The following is a 19,727-nucleotide window of genomic DNA, read 5'->3' on the forward strand; positions in this document are numbered from 1 at the left end:
TCATTGGGATCAACAGTACCCCATAATATAAAGTACATAAAGCTGCAAGACCTATGTGTGGGGCCTAAACATAAAATACTGTGACAGTAACAAAACATATGAAATAACTATTACAGTTGTATTAGGACTGCGAAGGTCACGACTTGTGAATTACCTACCTATAACAACAAATCTTACAGGCCTTGCAATCATAGCTGACGGTATTTGAGTAGCCTTAGAACTGCAGCTGACATGCAGGTAAGATGTGGTGGGAGGCATTCCTTTCTGTATTCAGAAACTCTAAAGATGAGCATAAAAAAGAAATGAAGGAAGTATAGCATTTCCGTGGCTAGTCAATAATATCAATATTTGCACTGGATAGCAGAGATTCTGTTCCATGAATTGGACTAATAGACATATGCTGGTATCAGTTCAAGTAAACGTAAATTTTGAGGGGCGTTGAACTGTCTTCCAGGCATATTGTTCTTGCAATACATGTGCTGTGGGGGTGCTGTGGCCAATGTCACAGCAAGCATTTCTCATCTCTTAGTGTCTGCTGCAGATTTGCAGCTTCAGCACTGTTCTGTTTCTCCCTGCTAAAGAAAAAAGCACACTATTTGATTTGTTTTTACTTTACATTTCAGCAATACTGAGGGAAGATTTACCTTAGCTCCGCAAAGTTCAACCAAGTGTTATGAAAACAACCAATTATGATTGTACATCTTGTATAAAATACCCTTGGGCACTTAGAATTCTATTTTCTGTGGTAGATTGCCTTTTTAAATAGAAATTTTAGGATGGAATGCCAACCCACAGCACTCTACTCTGTACTAAGAACCCATGATTGAAAGGTATTTGTAGTCTTTGATACACTTAGATGCATTTTGAGGTGGAGGATGGTCATAGAGTGCATATGTGACTGCAACAGTTAATTGTAAAAACAACCTTATTTCAGGCTTAGTTTTTGGTAAGGAAGGAGGGGTTGGTTATTTATTTATTTATTTATTTCTTAAAATTTATACGCCACTTGATTGTAAAAGAAAACTTAGACTGGTTTGCAGAAAGATGCAAAATAGAAAAATAGAGAGAAATTAACAGAAATTCACTGCAGCTGCATCTTCCATAAAGTTTTTATTGTAGGACATTTCCATTCTTTTTAATAGCTTTAATTCTGGTCACATTGTTAGACTGACAACATCTGAGACATAGAATCTTTATTTACTTCCATTTCCAAATGATAGTTTGATAGGCTAAAAAAAAATGGCGCTTTTTTCTTTTTAAAAAAGAAAGTTAATTACAGGTAAGCAAACAATATTTTTTATTGAAGTGATGTCTTTGAATTGATGCTATTGGGAGATGAAGACTGATTTCGTGACTGAGGAGTTAGCCTTGAATAATGATTTTAAATTCCATTTCTTCATTGATATAATAGCTTTTAATGAATGTGTATTTAATAGTAACAATATACCTGAAGCAGCGTCTTCACCCCCATCGTTCAGCCCAGACACTGAGGTCCAGCTCCGAGGGCCTTGCTTCTTTATATACACAACTATGTAAATGTTGAGCAGTATGAAATTGAGCATGCATGTTTTTATTGTGTGATATCTTATTTGTTTTAGATATCACATAAGTAGCTAGGAAAATGGGGTCATCTTGAAATATTTATAGCCTTATCTACACACTTACCTATAGCAGGAATAATGCAAATTTTAAAATTTCAGACTGCATTTGCACATTATGCTTCTGTGGATTGTGAAACGCTTTGCACTGTTTAAGTAGCATTAAATTAAAAACAAACCGCTATTTGTGAAATAGTAAAGCTGCAATTCTGTGCCTGTGTAGTCAGAAGACCCATTAAATTCAATGGGACTTGTTCTCACGTAAGCATGTATAGGATTGCAGCCTGATTGAAATTTCACATCCTATAGGGTCAGTTATGAACTGATGACATTAACGAAGGCAGCCTTAATTCAGGCAGTTTCCACGTTACTTCTAATTTTCAGTAGTTGCCATTTGTATTAAACTTGCATCCAACATGTATGTAATCTCGGCTTTACTGATCATAGAATGTTTTATACAAATTCCTTGTTTCTGTTTGATAAATGAATGATGACTCAGTCACTTTTCTCCCAGTATATGAAACTTAACAATAAGAATAAAATTCTAAGCTTCTGAAATAGACCTAATTCATACCATCTTGTTTTGTAAATATATGATTCTGGTTCCTTTTTATTTTCTTCTGCTGCTGCTTATTGTAATTTCCAAACATTTGGATTTCCGGGCACAAAAGTTATTGATTGAGCTTTATTTATTTTTATTTATTTTTACTAAAGTTATCGAGCTTAAAAAATTGACATTTTTGAGCTATTTTTAAGGAAAATCAATGAAAACGACACTGCCATGCATCTGGATTTTTCCAGACATATAGCCGATTTCCACCCAGACACTGCCACCAACTGCAGTATTCTAGACATACGGCAATCCTAGATGTAGTTGTGTGGCTGATTACCAAAATGTGGAAAGATTCTATAGCTGTTCTCACATTTGATACTTAGTTTCTTGAATTATTTTAAGGAAACACCTTTAGCACTTTGGCGGGACTTGCTTTCGAGTGGACAATTATGAAAGACCCAGAAACTAATGGATTCTCAGATTCCCACAATGCACTGCGGTAAGCATCGTTAAAATTGTTTCATTTGTTACTTTATGCATAAAGGACGACGGGCAGGGAAATAGCAAGCACCAGCTTTGATCTCCTGTTCCTGTTGGCATTGCCCCCCCCCCTTGAGTCTTTATTTCTTGTGTTATAAAGACTTTATTTGGGGGGGGGGGAGTCAAGGCAACTCGTGATATAACATTTAAAGCAATCAACCAACAAAAAACATACTGATATAACATTTAAAGCAATCAACTAACAAAAAACATACTGAAAACAAAACATTTCTCAAAGAGTTAGGGATAGCAGATAAAATTTCATAGAAAACATCATTGATAGGCCAACTGGCAGCAAAAGACCATCAAAGGTGGCTCAGTTCAGGCTTCTTTAGGCAGTGGGGTCCACAACCAAGAATTCCTAGAATTGTAGAGTTGGAAGGGATCATGAGGTCCAACCTCCTGAAAAGGACATTTCCTCCATGTTTTTAATAGAACAGTAAAAAGAACTGCAGGAATCATTTGCCCAGCATGTGGCTTGAACCCATGACCCTGAGATTAAGAGTCTGAGCTATCCCATCTCTCAAGATCCATGGGATGGAGGGAGTACTCCCTTGGGTGAAAAATTGCTCTCTCACAGTATCCCTGCTCAACTCCTCCAGCAAAGTAATCCAGAGGGGAGAGATGGAATTGCATACAGAAATTATAGATAGCTAGCCCAGGCCTAGTGCACCCCACCCACTGTGTTTTTCAGTCCTTGGCATGACACAAAATGCAGTGGTACCTCAGATTACATACGCTTCAGGTTACATACGCTTCAGGTTATAGACTCTGCTAACCCAGAAATAGTGCTTCGGGTTAAGAACTTTGCTTCAGGATGAGAACAGAAATTGTGCTCCGGCGGCGCGGCGGCAGCAGGAGGCCCCATTAGCTAAAGTGGTGCTTCAGGTTAAGAACAGTTTCAGGTTAAGTACGGACCTCCGGAACGAATTAAGTACTTAACCCGAGGTACCACTGTACAGGAAATTCATTGCATCTCTGGTTGCTGACGGGCTGTCTTCAACTTACTGTATCACAAGTTGTGCAGGCTTGAATGCTCATGTTCTTATAAGTAGTCTTTTATCTTGCTGATTTGCAGTTAAAAACTGAACTTAACTAAAGTACTGAACGTGAGTTAATTAACTTAGATTTATAACAGTTGCATGTTCCAGTTGGTACTCTCAGCACACTCGTATGCCATTAAAAATTACTCATAATTAAAACAGAGTCGGCTCAATAATACATGCTCCATGGATTTAATCCACAGAGTAGCAATAAACTAAGGATAATGGTTTGCCTCAAATTGTGCCCCCTTCCTCTGACAGAAGCCTCTTCAATCCAGCAGAGGATTCTTTCTGCTGAAAGGGGGACAGGTGGGATATTCACAAATTCCGTTGTTCTTCTGCAGCCCCCCTTCTGCCCCCCACCTGTTTCTAAGGACTCAGCGATACAGCTGCAAATAAAATGATTAAAGTGTGTTTTAAGTGCAATATACACACTAGATGACGATGGTGAGCCTTAATAAAAATTCAATGTATTTTTTAAAACACTTTAAAAAACAAAAACATTTTCAGAACGTTTTTTATATAGATTCCACCAAAGGGTCCCTTATTCCTCTGGAAAATGTCTGAGGCATGAAGGGGGCTGCAGGGAGAAGAGGGGAAGTTGCTTTCAAAAATTCTTAACTTCCCGTAGCATAGAAAAAGACTACATGTTTGGTAACTTAAAAATGGTTTACTCTTCAAAGGCTAGATTCATGTGCATTTCCATACAGCAGCAAGAAAATATAGGCAGTATAACTTAGGTTCCAAAATGGTAAGTGTTTTTAAATTATTTGTAAAGAAACACAAAGATGGCTTGCTTAGGCCATGCAGTCTAAGCTTGGAGCATCCATCTTAGACATCCTTACTGCTCTTGTTCACATGGTAGAAAGAGAGAATTTAGTAACTCTTTCCCAAGGTGAGGGGGAGTGACCTATCTAAACCTTGCAGGACAACTTACTCTGTGGGCTTAACCCTTTCATGCATTAGATTTAAGTATGTTGGCTATATGATCCTACATACGCTGTGCAAAATTGTGGAAAGCAGTACACATATGTTGCATTTTTGCTTTCCCTAGTGTTTACAACACTTCATTGCTTTCAGACAGATCTTTTGAGTTTGAGTTTCTACTTTCATTAAAATGCCTCAGTTTTAAATCCTATCCAAGAGCACTGTCTCTTTGGATATTTTTCATTTCCTTCAATGTTGCGGCTCTGCTATTGATACTGACTCTTTGAAAATGGGTCTTCAATGAAGCTGAATCACTTTGTATATCCCAATTTGGTTACAATCCATCATAATAAATGAAACAACAGGCATTCCATTTGTTTAATTTTCTTGGAGCCTCCAAAGTATTTTCTGTTATTTTGGAGTTTCTGACCATATTCAAGAAGTACACAGAACACTAAATCAATTTTTCCTTATATAATTTTGCATATTAGAGCCAAGTAGAACATTAAACTGATAATCAGCAGCAAAAGGAGCTGTAAATTTAAACTGCACTTCAAGGCCCTAATTTTAAGGAGCGAGGCGCAACCACAATTAAATACCAAGGGTTGAATTCAGCATGGTGCTAAGGAGATTGTTCTATTTTTTTCTTGTCTAACAGCGCGATCTTCCTTCCCCCTGTGTGCTGTTCTAGGGTTTCTCCTGGTCCTCCAGAGTGGATCTGGAGGAGTCACAGGAGAAGCAGGGGAAGCCCCATTGCACTAATGGGATTCAGCTAATGGAACAGGGTAGTTGAATCCAACCCTAAGGTTAAATATGTGCTGAACTCTCTTGCATTGAAATCATGATGATGACAACAACAACAACAACAACAATTTAAATAATAGCTTTATTCTGCACTTCTACCAAAGTTCATTTTTCAGGATAGTTCATTAACAAGTATAGTATTTAAAACAATAAAATAATATATGATTACCATATTTTTCGCTCTATAAGATGCACCAGACCATAAGACGCACCTAGTTTTTGGAGGAGGAAAACAAGAAAAAATATATTCTGAATCTCAGAAGCCAGAGCAACAAGAGGGATCACTGTGCAGCGAAAGCAGCGACTCCTCTTGGTGTTCTGGCTTCTGGGATAGCTGCACAGCCTGCATTCGCTCCATAAGACGCACACACATTTCCCCTTACTTTTTAGGAGGGAAAAAGTGAGTCTTATAAAGCAAAAAATACAGTAATTACTAAAATAAATATGCAAATTTAAACAGCAGTAGCTCAATTAAACTTCAGGGGAGAATGAAATGCATAGGCATTCACATCATATGCTATGAAAGCCTTGAGAGCATAAAAATGTTATCAGCTAGTGATGAAAGAATAGTAAGTAAGGGACCTGGAAAATATACACAGAATGGATTACTCTGTGGCTGGGTGCCATAAGAGAAAAGGCTGTGTCTCTGGTAGCCAACCTGTAAGGAGCTAAACGTGGTTGCCATTCTATATGTTAGCTCCTTTACGGGCCACTTGAGAACAAGATTAAGAAAGCATCTTTCAAATATATGTCACAGCAACTTCATTGGAGCAAAAGAAATTATCGTCCTTTGCCAGCATGCAATACAGGAATTTATGGGGGATTAGCAATAAATGCAATGACTCCTTGGGCTAGCTTGGGCTTTTAAAAGAGGGGAAGGAAAGCTACCAGTCAGTATTCCATTATGAAATAAACAAATTAGAATAGGACTGATAGCATCGAATCAGCTGAGTTGAAAAGAGAGAGTTAATATTATTTCTGTTCATCCAGATTGCTTCTTTGCTGTGTACAGAAGTGCCCCTTTTAGCAGGCAAGCATCAGTGCCTTGTGCTATCTTTCAGTATAAACATGTTCTATGGTCAGCACAGTGGTTTCCTTTTTTTAACTTGGCCACCATATTCTGAAAGAGTTAGGAATATGTTAAACACATGTTAAACACATGACAGAAGTTTAACCTGGACATTATCAAGGCATTGCTGCCCCAGCAAGATCATGCAGCTGCTAAGTAATGGAAGATGGAACAACAGATGTCAGTTGAGCATTCATAGGTCAGACTGGATCTGTAGACTTTATAACTAAGGAGGGCCTGCAATCCCATCTAAAAGTAAACCTAATACGCTGCCAGTCCTTTGCATTTTTTAGGTGATATTCCCCCTTCTTCATAAAAAATACAGGTATATGAATATCTAAAGTTATTAACTCTTTTTACAGCATCCTGAAGTTCTCAGAATCAACCTATACACCGCCTTCCTATATATTAGAGATGGAAAAAATTGCCAGACAAGGGGACATTGTTTTAGTATCGGGCATGAAAACAGGGAGTTCGAAATTAAAAGCAAGGATACAAGAAAGTGTTTATCAGGTAAGGTCCTTTTCTGCAGTACATTTATTATAGCAGTCTTCCAACAGGATGCTTTTTCTCCTCTTACAGCTATTGCCCAGTGATGGAAATAAGGTGATACTGATAAGCGAAACATATATACTGATCACAAAGCACAATTCAAAAAATGTTCTGCAGAACTAACAAATGTTACTGTGGCATAAGCTGTTGTAGGCAAGATGCATGAAGCAGACAGATGCATGTATAATGTGGATGAAGGAATATTTTACTGCTTTGTGTAGTGAGACTGAAAGGTGACATACCATTGAATGTTGACAGTCACCTAAATGGGTTTCTGCATTCATTTCATTTCGCATATCCCAAAACTGCAAAAAAAATACAACCTGTTTTCTGGTACTTGCAAAATTTACCTGGGATTTTTGTCAACATACACATATGAATGTCAACATTCACCAGATAATTGCTAGAAATTAGAACAGACACCTCATTATTCCTCTGCCCCTTCCCCCCTTTTTATTGTCATTGTATGGTTGTGAACAATCCAGGTTTCTTTTCACAACTTCAGAAATGTCTGTACATAAACATTCAGGAGCTGCTGCTGATATATAATTTTATTAATCTATATTTTCAAGATAGCCTACAAATAGAACCATAAAACATCAGAAACAACAGTAACATAGCAACAGTAAAAATACAAAAAACAACAACACAGTAGATATAAAATCAGTTAAAATCCTGGGCAATTTTTTTTACTGTCTAAAATGTGGTTCTCTAGTTAACCCAGTCATGTGGCGCCTTATAAATAATAGTAATTTTTATTAAGAAAGCCTACAGATGGCTTCTGAATGGTAAGAGCAGTTCAACAGTGCAGCCAATTACACTTAGAAGGAGCTATCCTTTGCTATAGGTCTTCAAGCAGAGGCTGCTGGAGAGGTTGGATTTCTGAAATCCCAGTATCAAACAGGGGCATACCGTTTGATGGCTTGTAAGATCTCCGCTGACTCTACTCGCCACTTATCATTGCTATAGGCTGCAAGAACTGTGGAAGTAGGGACTGACGCACACCAGGACTGTTGAACCTGTTGTTCTCCAGTGTTCTTTGGGGGCTATTGTCAATATTATTTTGCTGGTTTTGCTCAGTAAATGATGTTGTAAGTGGAACATTGAAAAGCAGTTAACAGGACTCCTAGGCCTCTGGGTTTGTTTTTTGCAAACAAACCTCTGCAAAATGATGCATTGTTTTCTGCATATTACAGTTCTTCAGGGTATTCAGATGCCTGACAGATAAAAATAGGTATCCATTACAAGTATGGATTTTGCAGCACCAACACCACTGTGGCAAAGTCAGCAAGATGCTACTCAGCAATATTCTTTTCATATCAGCAGAAATGTATGTGTTTAGGGTATACGCCATTTTAAAAATAAAGAAAATTAACTAGGACTCAAGTGGAAAAAATGTGAAACACTTGGCCAATCTGAAAAGACCTTTTTCTTTTCTTTTTCTCAGTGGCGTAGCGTGGGGGGTGCCAGGGGTGCCGGCCGCACCGGGCGCAACATTTGGGGGGGCGCGTTTGGCCGGCCCCCCTCGAGGAAGCGGGAACCTCTCCAAGGCGCAGCGCGCCGTCGGTGGAGGAAAAGAGCCGCGCAGCAGCAGCAGCAGCAAAGCCGGGAGGAGGAGGAGGTGGAGCGAGCCTGCTAATTGCTTGCTGGGAATTACCGTAATTTTCGCTCCAAAACACACACTTTTTTGCTCCTAGAAAGGAAGGGAAAATGCCTGTGCGTGTTACAGAGCGAATGCACTCACTGGATCCATGGCTGCCGTCAGTCAAGCAAAGCGGGAGCTGCTTGCAGGGCTTTGCACGGCTCTAACTTTGCTTGCTTAACAGCCAGGAGGAGGGGGAGGAGCTGAGGAGGAGGGAGGGAAGGAGAGCCATGCCAGCAAAGCGGGCAGCAGCCGCTTACACGCGAGGAGGGACAGACGGGAGCCATAGCGAGCCGGAAAAAGCGCCGCGTAGCCAGCAACAGATGCTGCAGCCTCAGCTAGCAAAGGTCCGTGCGCTCTAAACGGAGCAATGAGGCTGCAGAGGGACGGCAGGGCACAGGAGGGCTCTGAGCCACGAGCGCAGTGAAAATCAGTAAAAAAGTTTTTTAAAAGGCTGCTGGGGACAGGAGGGCACGGGATGAGGGAGAGGGGGAAATTACAATTCTCCCAGCGTCTCAGCTGATCCGCTGAGCAGGACTTGGGTTGCAGGGGATTCACCATTAGCTGTGTAAAGCAGCAAAGAGGGAGAGAAGGAGCAAAGCGGGAGAGGAAAGGAGCTGCTTACACTGCTGTAAGTGGCTGCTGTCCGGTTGGCTCCTTTAAAGCAACAGTGCTCTTTCCCTCCCCCCTCCCCGCTCAGCTCTCCGAAAAGCTCCTTCTCCACCCACCCCATGCGAGCTCCTTTTCCCCTTAGACCCCTCTCCTTCATCATTAGCAGCATCCTTCTCCATCCACCCCACGCGTGTTCCTTGTCCCCTTAGACCCCTCTCCTGCATTATTAGCCACATCCTTCTCCACACACCCCACACGTGTTCCTTGTCCCCTTAGACCCCTCTCCTGCATTATTAGCCACATCCTTCTCCACCCACCCCACACGTGTTCCTTCTCCCTTTAATACTTTTCCTTCCCTCCCCACTTAAAATGTGGTTACAAAGCACGGATCCACATGGATCCTCAGGATTTTTGCACTGGGTCACCCCAAGTTCACCATCAGATCATATAGCATATGCATGGCTACAGCCTGCACCAAAACACACACACGCACCCACTGTTTCATGGGGCTGCAATGGCGCAAAAACGCGGTTACAAAGCATGGATCTACATGGATCCTCAGGATTTTTGCATTGGGCTACCCCAATCTCACCGTCAGATCACGTCTGTGGCCACAGCATGAACCACAAAAATCATACATCCACTGTTTCGTTTAGAATATTTTTTTCTTGTTTTCCTCCTCTAAAAACTATGTGCGTGTTATGGTCAGGTGCGTGTTATAGAGCGAAAAATACGGTAAGCGAAAGGCTGCTCCGAAGCCTGGCGGCGGGAGGAGGTCTCTCCGCCCCACCGCCTGGCGGTGGGGTGGAGAGACCTCCTCCCGCCGCCAGCCTTCGGAAGGCTGCTCCGAAGGCTGGCGGTGGGGCAGAGAGACCTCCTCCCGCTGCCAGGCTTCTCTCCGCCCCACTGGCAGCCTTCGGAAGGCTGCTCCGAAGCCTGGCGGTGGGGCGGAGAGACCTTCTCCCCGCGCCAGCCTTCGGATGGCTGTCCTGAAGACTTGTGGTGGGAGCAGTGGCGTAGCGTGGGGGGTGCAGGGGGGGCCTGCCGCACCTGGCGCAACATCTGGGGCGGGGGCGGAAGAGACTCGAGTGCTAAAATCCATGGGTTAGGGGGCGCAAATTACTTGCCTTGCCCCGGGTGCTGAGAACCCACGCTACGCCACTGCTTTTTCTTATTACTATTACTTTCTGATTGGAAATAGATTTAAAGGAAAAAAGCATAGACTCTGAAGCTCCCCCTCTTTTAGACCCTCACTGTGCTGTCTGGGAATATTTAGACCAGTTTTTTTTTGCACAATCAGCCACTTGATATTCAAAGGTTACCTTCTAAACCAAGTTGTGTTGCTGAATAATGTTCCACCATAGCCTCATATATATTTTTTTAAGAAGGTAAAGACCTCTGTGCATCTCTTTCAAGGTGCCCACCCTTTTAAAAAAAAGTTTATGTATATGCATACAGTTGTACAAACAATATTCATTAAGTGGGTGGGAAAATTAAAGTAATGGTTGTGTACAGGAAATACATGACAAGTGAAATACCATGTACTGGCAGTGTGGCCTGGGTATCCCATTGAAGATTCCAGACAGCTGTAGGCTAACCTAGCCTGCCACGCATCAGCCTGGGCTAGTGTCAAGATTTAGTCTCAAAATTATCCATCTGTATTGCATCATTTTATGAGCATAAGCCAACAGGTGTTTAAAAAATCTCATGAAAATGAATATATTCACTCATACTTCCATGTGTTACAGCCTCTACAATCCACATTTACTGCGCATTTTGTTGCAATTGCAAAGCAAAGCAGTTTGGGAGTTGTTCTGTAATAAAATAGATTAAAGAGGAACTAGATATGACCTTTTATGAGACATTTAAAGTGTTGAGGTTTTCAACCATCAGGGTGGAAAAATTGGTGTGAGATCTGTACACAAGATGATATGGGAGTCCAGTGCTGTCTTCTCAATATTTTAAAGTTATTTTAGTCTAAGACCAGTGAAATCTTCAAAGAGAAGGAAGTGGTGGAGTGAAAATCACTTTCTGTTCACATTTTCCCAGTTTGTTTAATGGCCTATTTTAGCAGTTTTTCTTCAGAATGGCTAGTTCAGCGGGACAGTGCTGCAGAATTGCCCTCCTGACACACCAGTGTTGCTGCTGAAACCTGGATGGTATGGGGGTGGGATAGGGCAGCAATAAGATTGTGGCTGTACAGGCCCACCAGTGGCAGTGCCCGATTGACCTGACCTCGCTCTCACTCTGTTTTGCACACTGGTGTCGAGAGAATAACTCTACAGCAGGCATAGGCAAACTCAGCCCTCCAGATGTTTTGGGACTACAACTCCCATCATCCCTAGCTAACAGGACCAGTGGTCAGGGATGATGGGAGTTGTAGTCTTAAAACATCTGGAGGGCCAAGTTTGCCTATGCCTGCTCTATAGTATCATCCAGGCGTTGTGCACCCATAAGGCAACCGCCTCAGGCAGCAGGTTTCTCCTGATATAGTCTTGTCCCCTTGTTCCTGATGTAGAACTTCCTTGACCCCTTCTTTACTAGTGGGGGGGAGGGTGCCATTTTGGAGTCTTGGGCCAGCCCTGATCTCAACAGATTCCATCATTTGCAGTTCCTTTTTCTTTGCTGTCCATAAGACCTCCGGTTAGGCTTGGCTTTTAAGTTTGCATTCCAGAAGGAGAATTCTAGCTGAAAGAATGCGTCATATTAATTGCTTGCTTGTTAACACTGGATTTACCTCATTCACTGATTGCTTGAGTGCACATACATTTTCAGTGCTTGTAAAATTTAGAAGGCAATCATGCAGATTTGTGTATGGCAATATAACTAACCGTAGTATGATAGAATAAACAAACAGAATGTGATCTGATAAGGGCTTGACTGCTCTGTCAATACGTATTGATAGATGCTTACTACCATGCTAAGGTCCTTGTCTTAACTTTGTGCATAAGTTATCACAAAGAATATGTTCATTGCATGACGTTCCTATTTTCCAGTAATCCAGAGTATGGCCTTAGAAGAAGTTAACACAACAAAGTCGTATTCATGTGAGAGTAGTCTGCCTCATTACTTTTGACATGTACCTTGAAAGAAACTAGAAGCCCCTGCAAATCTTTAAATGCTGGCAATGTTAAACTTGCTCCATAGGTCTCAGTTAATTACCTGGCCATCATTGAACTAGTCAACGTTTCTGAATATTCCATGTTAGTTACCTCTGCAGTAGCACTGCCCCAATGAAGATAAATGTAAAAAATATCAGGTTCTCTCAAGAACACCTTCACTGGGGATATCAACCAAAAATATGCTTTTCCCTTCTGTGACCTTGCAAGGAAAGGACTGAAAAGACACACACACATAAAGGCTGTGTACACATTCTGCCTTAAAACTCATTCTTTCCCTCAAAGAATTCTGGGTAATGTTGTTTTTTAAGGGTCCTGGAAATTGTAACTCTGTGAGGAATAAGCTACAACTGCCAGAATTCTTTGAGGGAAAGAATGTGCTTAAAAGGTAGAATGTGTACACAGTCATTATGTGTGTGTCTTCTCAACCTTTTTTATTTTTAAAAAAAGGAAAATTAACTTTTGAAATTACATAAAATGCAATTTACCTTTTTTTGCAAATCAACTCTTTGTTGTCATTTAAAGTTGGCATGTATCTTTCTCTTTTTCAAGCAATTCTCCAGCATTTTTCTCCACACTTCTTCCTCTGCTTTCCTGGCTGAGCTGACTTGAGCGAGTAGAACATTTTCACTAGAGATGTTAAGGAATCCCTTCTCACTGTGTTCTTTATAACCCACATGTGAGCTCAGAGAAAATTGAAAACCATACTTCATTCATCCACAAGGCACTGCAGAATACCCACATGGCAATACAAAATACAGTTGCTTAAGTTAACTTGCTGCATTCCGTTTTCTCTGACAAGTTGACATTCATTTCTTCCCCCAAAAGCACCAAGAAAATACTTTCAAGAAAAAGTAATTATAACCGCAGAATTGAATAATGTACATCTATTCTCAAAGGCAAAAACTAGACTTGGTACAAGAGATTTTTTTCAACTGTTCAGGTAGATAACTTTTTTCTATTTTTTTAAAAAAACAATGTTTTAAAAGACAGACTACTGTACTGGGGAAAACACCACAACATGCGGCGTCTCTGTTCCTCAGGCAGTGAGAAGTTCCTGGGGCAATGCTTACCCTGACTTGCTTTCCTTTGAAATGGAGATCAATGGAGATACAAGAGTTTATGTGCAAATATACAAGTTGAGCAAAGGTGGAGACAGACAGCAAAGCACTTGTCTATAGCAACAGATCCCCCAAAGAGGGAGCTCTAGAAGCTACTTTTCAGAACTCAAAACTGCACATTCTTCATTAGATTACATTATTCTTGGAGCGGGGGCGGGGAGAGTTACCTGACTCCATCATAGACTGGAAAGAGAAGCTGCTGAATTACAACTCATTACCAAACTTAAAACCATGAAAAGACCTGGGCTGAACAAAGACATTGGATTCTTATCTCACTATACATGACTAAACCATTTCTCACCTTCCCACCCCTTGCCTTTTCCTGTAAGACCTATTACAGTCGTTAAGAGTCGTCAAGAGGCTCTCTCAGCTATCTGCCTATCTCCCATTCCCACCACCCTTCTGAGTAACACCCCTCCCCACCTTCTCACTATATAGAAGGATCTGGCAACTTCTGTTTCAGTGTATCTGAAGAAGTGTGAATGCACACGAAAGCTCATACCAAGAACTAACTTAGTTGGTCTTTAAGGTGCTACTGGAAGGAATTTTTTTATTTTGACTATGGCAGACCAACACGGCTACCTATCTACTACTGACTCCATCAGAACTCTCAAGGAAGATAAGACAGGTCAGCTATTCAGGCCCATTAGCCAAGCCATTTGCCTGAAAAAGGGTACAGCTGGCACACCTGGCCTCGGACTCCTGAGGAGGTTAAGCCCTGTTAAAACTCTGCTGTCCAAACCCCCAAATTTAACACCAAGACATACAAATAGAGGAGTGCCCAACTATTGAAGTTTTTTTAAAAAAAACCAAGAGAACTTATTCTTCAGCAGACTCCAGCAGAGATTTATACATTTTGCTATCTATAGAGATTTTGCTTTCTATAGAGTAATGGCGAAATTATGTGCTTATGTGAGAAGATACTGTAAGCTTTAAAAAAATGTTTTGGAGCAAGTTATTCTTACAAACAGGTCACATTCTGTATTTTGCACAGTAGTGTATCGTACGGTCTTCTGTTTCCTGTTATGCAATAAAAAGGACGTGGAAATTGGATTTTCTCAATTCTTACCAAGAAGCTCAGTTAAGTTGGAACTTTGTGCTTGCTCCAAGGTGTGGGAGATGATATAGATAGATGATAGATACCGTATTTTTTGCACCATAACACTCACTTTCTTCCTCCTAGAAAGTAGAGGGAAATGTCTGTGTGTGTTATGGAGCGAATGCCTACAGATGACGGGGGGATCTGCTGCAGTCATGAGCAGAGGATCCATGGTTCCCCTTCCTTCCCTCCTCCGTGGCTCGCTTTGAAACAGCAAAGCGGGAGAAGAGCCGCTGAGTGGGGAAGAGAGAGGGACATAGCCTGCTTGCTTTAAAGGAGCAAAGCGGGAGAGGACAGGAGCCTTCTCCTCTTATACTCCTCTTCTGCATTATTAATAGTATCCTTCTCCACCCACCCCACGCGAGTTCCTTGTTTCTTGAGTGCTTTTCCTTCCCTCCTGACTTAAAACGTGGTTACAAAGCACGGATCCACATGGATCCTCAGGATTTTTGCACTGGGTCACCCCAAATTCACCATCAGATCACATAGCATGTCCATGGCTACAGCTTGCACCAAAAAAATCACGCACCTACTGTTGCCTGGGGCCGCAGTGGTGCAAAAACGTGGTTACAAAGCATGGATCCACATGGATCCTCAGGATTTTTGCATTGTGCTACCCCAAACTCACCGTCAGATCACATGTCTGTGGCCACAGCATGAACCACAAAAATCATACATCCACTGTTTCGTTTAGAATATTTTTTTTCTTGTTTTCCTCCTCTAAAAACTATGTGCGTGTTATGGTTGGGTGCGTGTTATAGAGCGAAAAATACGGTCGGTCGGTAGGTAGGTAGATAGATAGATAGATAGATATCCTCTGCTCACCAAGAAGGTGGTGTCCACACAGTGGAAGCAGCATGGTTATTTATTATTGCTTAATTCCACAACAAGCAAGGTAATATGTACATTTTGCAAGGCCAACTGGACTCAGTTGTAGCCAGCTCCTAGGACCCCTGAAATCTTTCACCTTACAAGCATTGGCAGAGCTATTAATTTGGGGATCTTTACTGGAGACAGTTGCGTGCTTGATCACAATGGGTTGTACCTAAGTCCTACTCAAGCAGACCCAATAAAACTCCTGAACCTGAATTGGCCTAGGGCTTGCCGATCAGAAGGTCAGCGGTTCGAATACCCACGATGGGGTGAGCTTCTGTTGCTCAGTCCCTGCTCCTGCCAACCTAGCAATTCGAAAGCATGTCAAAGTGCAAGTAGATAAATAGGCAGGAAGGTAAACGGTGTTTCCGCGTCCTGCTCTGGTTCGCCAGAAGCGGCTTAGTCATGCTGGCCACATGACCCGGAAGCTGTACACCGGCTCCCTCGACCAGTAAAGCGAAATGAGCGCTGCAACCCCAGAGTCATCCGTGACTGGACCTAACGGTAAGTGGTCCCTTTACCTTTACCTTTATTAACTTCATAGGTCTACTCTAAGTAGCATTAGAAGGGTCTCTGCATACAGCCCACAAGCTCATAATACTACTTTAATTTGCTCATATCCCTTCTGAAAGGGCAATGCAACCAGCTGTTATTTTAAAACAAAATGAGTGCTTTTCTTGCTTTACATTTTCAAGTTTGTTTTTCAGTGAATGAAATTAAAACTTTACCATGAACCTAACAGTTTCTTTGGAAATCCCATTTGTGTGAGAGTTTTTAAGCCTGTATTCTCCCCCCCCCTCCCTTTTCTTTTTTAACCTACAGAATGTACCTGCTGCTGAAGTCAGGTTGTTTATTTTGGAAAACATCATTCTGAATCCAGCGTATGATATCTACCTACTTGTAGGAATGTCAGTGCAGTATAAAGTTCAGAAAATAAGACAGGGGAAGATTACAGGTTTGTCTTTTTGTTTTTTCAAATGTTGATATTTTGTATTCAGCCATTCTCTGAGAAAGACTGGAATGCAGATCTGCCTGACAGAAATGATTACCACCTTTTATGTGTATCTATAGACCTGTACATATCCTCATTTAAGTCAAGAAGGTGAAACAGAGACTGTGAGTTGCAGTTCACTGAGCCAAATTTTGACGCCTCATTTTAATATGCCATCTGGCAGACATTTCCTCCAAACTCTTGTGACAGGATGGAAGGTTTCAGTTAGGCTACATCATATCAACCTGAGTGTATTCCTACAAATACTGTCCTCTGTGTGTGTCTATACAAAAGAACTCTCAGTAGTAGTATATGGATTTATACTTTTATCTGTTGCGTAAACCAGTTTTGTGAGTATAAGGTATTTCCTTCACTTGATTTGAGTTGCTGCTTCAATCCATTTTTCTTTTTATTTATCATAACAAATTTATTGATGACTTGATATTTTACACTGACAGGACTCCAAGTGTGACACCTTTATGCTCTCATTATTTCTTGTGTCTTCTTCCTATATGTACAGAATTAATAATGCCTTCCGATCAGTATGAACTGCAGCTTCAGAACAAAACACTCAGCCCTGGGGGAGATCCAGCCTGGGCTGTTGCCAAGTTGGATCAGGCAACATCCAGAGTTACTGCATTGCAGCGGGGACAGACGAACGTTGTACTTTGCCACAAAAATATCCTTTTTGAATAGCGTCCTACTTGTTAGCCTTGAAGCTTGATGAAATTATAGATTTTGGCTCATGCAGCAGTTGGAGAACTAACCACTATGACCTAGTTCGTATGTCGCGCTGGGTCAAACCTTGGATTAGCACGAATGCTGGAACATACAAGCTCCCAGATAGAAGCTCATAGCTGCGTCATGATGAGCTAATTTAAGTTTTGGCTTAGCATGTGGTCTGAACCAAGGTTTGTGGCTAAGCAGTTTCCAGACTAACCACAAACTATAACCAAGGCTAGTTCAGTGTGGTGCCTTCCATAGTTCTAGTTACAGGTATCTGTAGAAGAAGAAATATCTGAAGAAGTGTGCATGCACACAAAAGCTCATACCAATAACAAACTTCGTTGGTCTCTAAGGTGCTACTGGAAGGATTTTTGTCAAGGTTAGTTCAAACATTGGCTTAGCTCAGTACTTACAGCAGCATTGGGAATACATAGGGGGTATCTTCTGCTTCTGTACAGTTGTGGCAGCTGCAGCTGCAATGGCCTAGAACCCTTTAAAAACATGGTAACTGAAACGGAAGCTGTGTGAGCTAGACTTTGGGGGGGTTCATGCACTGGTTGCTTCAATACTTGATTACTGCAATGCATTCTGTGTGGGACGTTCCTTGCACTTGATTTGGGTGCTGCAGTTGCAGAATTCTGTAGCAGCATTGCTGTCAGAAGACCCTGATTTGTTACTGGGCCAAGATGTTGCTGTTATTATAGAAAGCCTTTAACAGCTTGGGACCAGTTTACTTGTGAGATTTCCTTTCTCTGTATATGCCTTCCTGACTGCTTCAATCTGCAAAACTGGCACTGTTACAGGTGGCATGTAATACTCGTTCTGCACTTGTAAGAAATTGATATTTTAATGTGGCAGCATTTCACTTTGGAATTCCTTGCCTGTTGACATCAGGCAGGTGCCTTCACTATACTCTTTTCGGCACCTGCTAAAGCCATTTTTGTTTAGGCAAGCCTTTTAATGAGGGTGAAAGAGGAGAGCGCAAAATATGGTCTGAAGCTCAACATCAAAAAAACGAAGATCATGGCCACTGGGCCCATCACCTCCTGGTAAATAGAAGAGGAAGAAATGGAGGCAGTGAGAGATTTTACTTTCTTGGGCTCCATGATCACTGCAGATGGTGACAGCAGTCACGAAATTAAAAGACGCCTGCTCCTTGGGAGAAAGGTGATGGCAAACCTAGACAGCGTCTTAAAAAGCAGAGACATCACCTTGCCAACAAAGTTCCGTTTAGTTAAATCCATGGTTTTCCCAGTAGTGATGTATGGAAGGGAGAGCTGGACCATAAAGAAGGCTGATGGCCGAAGAATTGATGCTTTTGAATTATGGTGCTGGAGGACTCTTGAGAGTCCCATGGACTGCAAGAAGATCAAACGCATCCATTCTTAAGGAAATTAGCCCTGAGTGCTCACTGGAAGGACAGATCGTGAAGCTGAGGCTCCAATACTTTGGCCACCTATTGAGAAGAGAAAACTCCCTGGAAAAGACCCTGATGTTGGGAAAGATGGAGGGCACAAGGAGAAGGGGATGACAGAGGATGAGATGGTTGGACAGTGTTCTAGAAGCTACAAACATGAGTCTGACCAAACTGCGGGAGACAGTGGAAGACAGGAGTGCCTGGTGTGCTCTGGTCCATGGGGTCACGAAGAGTCGGACATGTCTAAATGACTAAACAACAACAATCCAGAAATGCAGAACGTTGACATATGCTTATCATTGATTATTATTTTTGAAGGTTTTAAAAAGTAGCATTTTTAGTGATGATTGTATTTGTTTTATTACAATCAAGTGATATATAAACCTTGCAAAATAAATAAATCTTTTTTTACAGTGGTTAGGCAAAATGCAACATAGTGTATGGAACCATACAATCTTAAGTTGTTGCAAGTTGACTATCACAATTCCCTCTCTGTTTAGTGTTTGTCTGCCTTAATTGCCATACAATGAAATGTAGTTCTACCTCCAGGAAATGCAGTTCATCTTGTGCCAAACATAAATATAATTATAAAAGGTATTAGTTTGATTCAGGTGGAACAGGAAACCATGATTCTCACTACAAGAGGAAGGCATGTAAAATGTCAGGCTTTTGCACTCACCCCTCCCACTATGGCAGCTGTGAGAAGCAGCTACTTACACTTTCGTCCATACTGCATCCAGACCCCAGGAACTGTTTATTAAAACTCTTGTTAGGAAGATTATGTGAGTATCAAGTCACCGGCTGCATTAACATATAATGCTAAACCATAGTTTAGTTTACAGGCATCCCCAACCTTTGGCCCTCCAGATGTTTTGGCCTACAACTCCCATCATGCCTAGCTAACAGGACCAGGGGTCAGGGATGATGGGAATTGTAGGCCAAAACATCTGGAGGGCTAAAGGTTGGGGATGCCTGGTTTAATACTATGTGCATGTGCTATAGTGAGCTCATTTAACGCACACAGAATGATTGAATTGCAGA

General features: G+C 41.6%; 1 protein-coding gene across 1 annotated transcript in view; it reads left to right on the plus strand.

Moving 5' to 3' along the window:
• NUP210 (nucleoporin 210) overlaps positions 1-19,727 on the plus strand; it is a 90,084-nt gene that overhangs the window by 12,022 nt on the left and 58,335 nt on the right. The window contains exons 4-7 of the mRNA XM_081177234.1: positions 2,554-2,650; positions 6,897-7,047; positions 16,375-16,507; positions 17,064-17,224. Of these exons, the coding sequence (XP_081033360.1) occupies positions 2,554-2,650; positions 6,897-7,047; positions 16,375-16,507; positions 17,064-17,224 (542 nt within the window). The remainder of the gene's footprint in view (positions 1-2,553; positions 2,651-6,896; positions 7,048-16,374; positions 16,508-17,063; positions 17,225-19,727) is intronic.

This window comes from Podarcis bocagei (genome assembly GCF_964188305.1).
Source record: "Podarcis bocagei genome assembly, chromosome: 2".
Classification (NCBI taxonomy): domain Eukaryota; kingdom Metazoa; phylum Chordata; class Lepidosauria; order Squamata; family Lacertidae; genus Podarcis; species Podarcis bocagei.